A 4,625-nucleotide genomic window follows, 5' to 3' on the forward strand; every position below is an offset into this window, starting at 1 on the left:
ACAAATCCTTTGAGCCATGGAAAACCTCTAGCCCAATCAAACATATTATGCCATGCAAACCAACCTATTTTAGGCCCATTCTATGTACTTAAACCCTAGCCTTTTAAACTAGCCTTATTATCACTTATCATTTCCATTCACTTATCACTCACCACATATCATTCATTTATCACTTATCAAACCATTCACTTATCATATCATTCACTTAACATATCATTCGCTTATCATGTCATTCACTTCCATTCACTTATCACTTATCAAAACCACCTATCATCACTTATCATCACCACATATCATTCATTCATCTCCTTATCATAACCATACACTCATCTCCTTATCATAACCATACACCTATCACTTATCACTTATCACAACAACAACCTTGCACATGCACTCCCATTCTTTAATTCAACCACATTCCAATTCAACACATGCAATTACACACACCACTCAACCCTTTTCTATCTCCTTTGCCGTGAGCTTCCCAATTCCTTTCCAACATCTCACATGCATTTCCACCTTCCTACTTCATCATTTCACCACATTCTCCCTCTTTAACTCACATGCATTCATTATTCATTCACTTTGCATTCCCTTTGCAATTACACCCCACATGTCCATTTAATCATTCAACCACATTCCCATTAACCACAAAACAAATCACACAACATTACCCAATGCCGTGCACTCTCCATCACAATTTCAGCTTTCCTCCTTGCAATTCCACATGCATTCACTTCATCATTACACCACCACTCATTCTTTAATCCACATGCACATTCAATCATTCACTCAAGCACCCTTGTGCCATGTTTCCCCCTTTGTTCCCACCCATCACATGCATCATCATCAAACAAACAAGCCTTTGTCGTGGGCTTTCAATGCATTTCCAGCTTTCCCTTTTATTTCCACATGCAATTCTTCATCATTGCAGCCACAAACACCTTAAACAAACAGCCATATACATCTCCACTCCTCCTATAAATACCCTTGCATTCATTCATTCACATATCATCTCATTCACAACACAACACACCACAAACACTTCCATTTTCTTCCTTAGCCGTGAGTGTCTCTCCATTTTCTGCACCATTTTCTCCACCACTCCTCATCCATTTCCATAATCCCCCAATCCATTCAACACACCAACAACATCCCTTAGTCCTTGTGCCACAATAAAGAGGAAGATAAGAGGGCCTAAACGTTCATACAATTCACGTTGGAGTTGTTGGAATGTTTACGCGTTTCTTTGATTTCAAAGTTATAATTTCAATTCTCTTTGTTTTGTAATATGAGGAATGGAAGAGAAGAGTGCCTAAACGTTCATACAATTCAAGTTTGAGTTGTTGGAATGTTTAGGTGTTTCTTTGATTTCAAAGTTATAAGGAACTAAACCCTTTTTGGCTAGGGGTGATTTCAATACCATGATTATTTATGTAATATGAATTGATGAATTCCGGTTATGAACTCTTGATTCGTGAATGCAATTGGCTTAACTATTTGATGATTAACTTATTTGTGTTTGTTGATTGAGGGTCGACACTTAATTAGCATGCATGAATATGTGGCTAAAGTTTAAGAAGGTTTCACATAATCGTTACTAACTTATACTTGAAAGTAGTGAAGGTCGCTTGTCACGATCGCGTTAAGTTCAATTCTTAGCATGAGTAACATGATGTCATAGTTGCAAATGCTTTGTCAATGCTTATGGTTTTCATTATTCTTAATGATCTTCGATTGTATCTCTATTATGATGACATGTAGGGAACTTTTGAGAATGTTTTGGGTTGTCGAATGATGCCATCCAATCCAATAATATAAGGAAAATCTGAGGGTTAACTAGTGATGTCACGGTTAATTTGGGGCATTGTCGTTCATAATTCAATGAAGGAATAACTGGAAATTGATTCATATGCATAAATATCATGTGTGGAGAAAGAACCTCTAGCTAATTCACCAACCATCTTGTTTCACAACACTTGTTTACAATCTGTCCATTTTTGCATTTTGTTTGTTTATTTCAACTTCGTCAAAACTAAAACCCCTTTTTTTTTTATTTCCTTGTTCCCAAGTGTCTTAAATCTGTTTTAATTTAGTTTTTGTGTTTTTAAGTCAATTTAGAAGGTTTTAGCAAGCCCTCCTAATCCCCGGTTTAGAACGATCCCTCACTTATCCATTCTACTACAATTGTCAAACGAGGGTTTAATTTGAGTGTCAAGTAATTCTCACATCAGTTGCGGCACTTGATTCACATTTCTGACTGTTTTACACAACATACTATTTAACAATACTACTAAATATTTCTTCGCAAGTGACCCTCTACCACAGTAGTGAAAATGAGTGTTGCTCTTACACCACGGCATGTGTTCGAATTTTGTCGGTTCTCTAATTTAACAAATCCATTGCTTGATTAAAAAAAAAAAAAAAAAAAAACTAAACATTTCTTCAAGAAAACCAAAGCTGCTGCTAGAAAATATAATAAAGACAAATGTTTGGATTAGGGAGGGTGGGAGGTTTGATTAGAAAGAAACAAAATTATGCTCGCAATTCTCACAAGAAGATTCTAATTTGACCCCCTAATTGTAATTCACAATAACAAAAGACAAACAAGCAAGATTTTATTTTATGTTTGAAGATTAGTTTGGGAAATGGAATGAATCCTAAGATATATAAATATGACTCACTCATTCAGGCGATCCTATACAATCCTATTAATCTCTCTCTCTCTCTCTCTCTCTCTCTCAAATGGAAATGGAAATCCCAGATGATTTCTGCACCTATGTTAGTGCACCCGCTAGTCCTGGTAGATATTGCAGCTCTGCCAATAACAACAATGTTTGCTTCTTTAGTGTCCCAACTAGTCCTAGGGAAAGGAGCATTTCATCAACTTCTGATGACTATCCAACACCACCCATGACACCATATCACGATGCCAATTCCGACCTCAACGACTTTGAATTCGACACCAGTTGCAGTTTCAATCTTGGTTCGGTTGGTAATGTGACTAGCCAGAAGGTGAAAGACTTGTTTCAGCACAAGCAGCACGAACAAATGCAAACCATGGCATTTGCTGACGACCTTTTCTGCGGCGGAAAAGTTATCCCGCTTGCACCTCCACTCAAACTTCCACCCCGTCTTGGTCAACAAAGATATACGAACCGAAGCCCAACCCCATCTACCCCAGGGTCACCGAGTTTTGGGATCAAAATGCCGTTTTCGCATAGGACGTTGTGGAATGATGATTTTGATCCATTCATGGTGGCTCTGCAGCATGTCACGAAGGAGGAAAAGATAGGAAAAGCAAAGACACAGGCTCGTGACATGTCTGACCTGAAAGACCAACAGAATAAACAAACTGGCCTGCCAACACCAATTTCCTCACCTTTTGTGAACTCCCCAAGTCTGCTACAAAGTCCAAAAAGGCTGGCTCTGCCCAGAGGACTGGAGTTTGCAAGACAAGTTCGACTAATCCGAATGGATCATTCCGAGAGATGCAGTGACCCCAAATTGGAGACGAGGATGCCTAAGAATAACATTGCTCAAGAAAGTGGGGGTCCATGTACAAAGCAAACCAAGCGGCAGAAAATTGGAAGGCTTTTATTGAGTGTGTCATTTGGGAAGGCAGATGATGAAGACAAAAAGGGAAAAGATCAAACTTCCGAAATATTGAAAAAGCCAACATTTCTAAGGAGACTGAGCTTCAAGTCAGGGAGATTAACCAGCTGCAAAGCCGAGAAGAGGATATCTAATCAACTCACCAAGACGCCGCTAGTACAATTCAGGCCGAGGCTCTTACTCTGTATGGGTTATAAGGCAAGGTATGAAAAGTGAACCAGCCAGTGCCATAGCAAAAATATTGTCTTCTTTAAACTCCTGCATTCATGTCTTGAACTGCCAAAAGGAGAAAAAAAAAGAAGAAGTTATTGTTGTCGCTTATATAATGTTTTTGCTTACTATTCTTTTACAGGCATCAACATTTCAATTGATTGTGTAAACCATGTTTTTTTCCTTTTCTTTACCTGGAAACTGGATTTATAGAAGAAACTACGTGTTTTAGATTGTAATCATTCACTCCCAATGTGAAGTAAACCGTCGAGCCATACCAGTGAAACTAATTTTGAACATAATAAAAAGAAAATAAAACTTCATTGTAAATTAAAAGTGAAAAACTAGTGACCATAAAGAAAAGTGGAAATCTATTGACCAAAAACAAAAGTGAAACTCTATTGACCAAAAACAAAAGTGGAAATCTTTCGAAGTAACTGCAGAAAAATTGTGAGGTGGATTTCATTTTGGCTTCTTTACCAATTATTAGATGTCTCTTCACAAATTCACAATCAATATTTACATTATTTCTTTTTTCTACTTGTAAACTTTGATCATCAAAGTAACTTCTATATATAGCTGAAGCTATTTCATTTTTCAGCTTCTTAATAACCTTATTCCCGGCTAAATGGAGGCTATAAAACAAACCCTCAGCATTTTCAGTTAGTACCTCTCCCATGCCAAGATTACCAGCAAACCCCTGCGGTCCATCCTTCGTTACTATCACAAACGAGACCAACAGCACTGATATGACTCTCACCTCTTCTGCAGACACCGACATTGAGTTTATTGTATGAGCG

At 37.8% G+C, this 4,625-nt stretch overlaps 1 protein-coding gene across 1 annotated transcript; it reads left to right on the plus strand.

The window, feature by feature from the left end:
* Nucleotides 1–2,122: 2,122 nt before the first annotated feature.
* LOC125472974 lies at nucleotides 2,123–3,926 on the plus strand. Its single transcript, XM_048575160.1, has one exon. The coding sequence runs from the start codon at nucleotides 2,746–2,748 to the stop codon at nucleotides 3,829–3,831; it is 1,086 nt and encodes a 361-aa protein (XP_048431117.1). The 5' UTR covers nucleotides 2,123–2,745; the 3' UTR covers nucleotides 3,832–3,926.
* The last annotated feature ends 699 nt before the right edge of the window (nucleotides 3,927–4,625 follow it).

This window comes from the organism of the source record quoted next, unplaced genomic scaffold (genome assembly GCF_019419815.1).
Source record: "Pyrus x bretschneideri cultivar Hongxiangsu unplaced genomic scaffold, Pyrus_bretschneideri_v1 Contig79, whole genome shotgun sequence".
Classification (NCBI taxonomy): domain Eukaryota; kingdom Viridiplantae; phylum Streptophyta; class Magnoliopsida; order Rosales; family Rosaceae; genus Pyrus; species Pyrus x bretschneideri.

Bases quoted from the DNA above. Each gene is read 5' to 3' on its own strand.
- LOC125472974 (XM_048575160.1), top strand. From the start codon at position 2,746: ATGGAAATGGAAATCCCAGATGATTTCTGCACCTATGTTAGTGCACCC.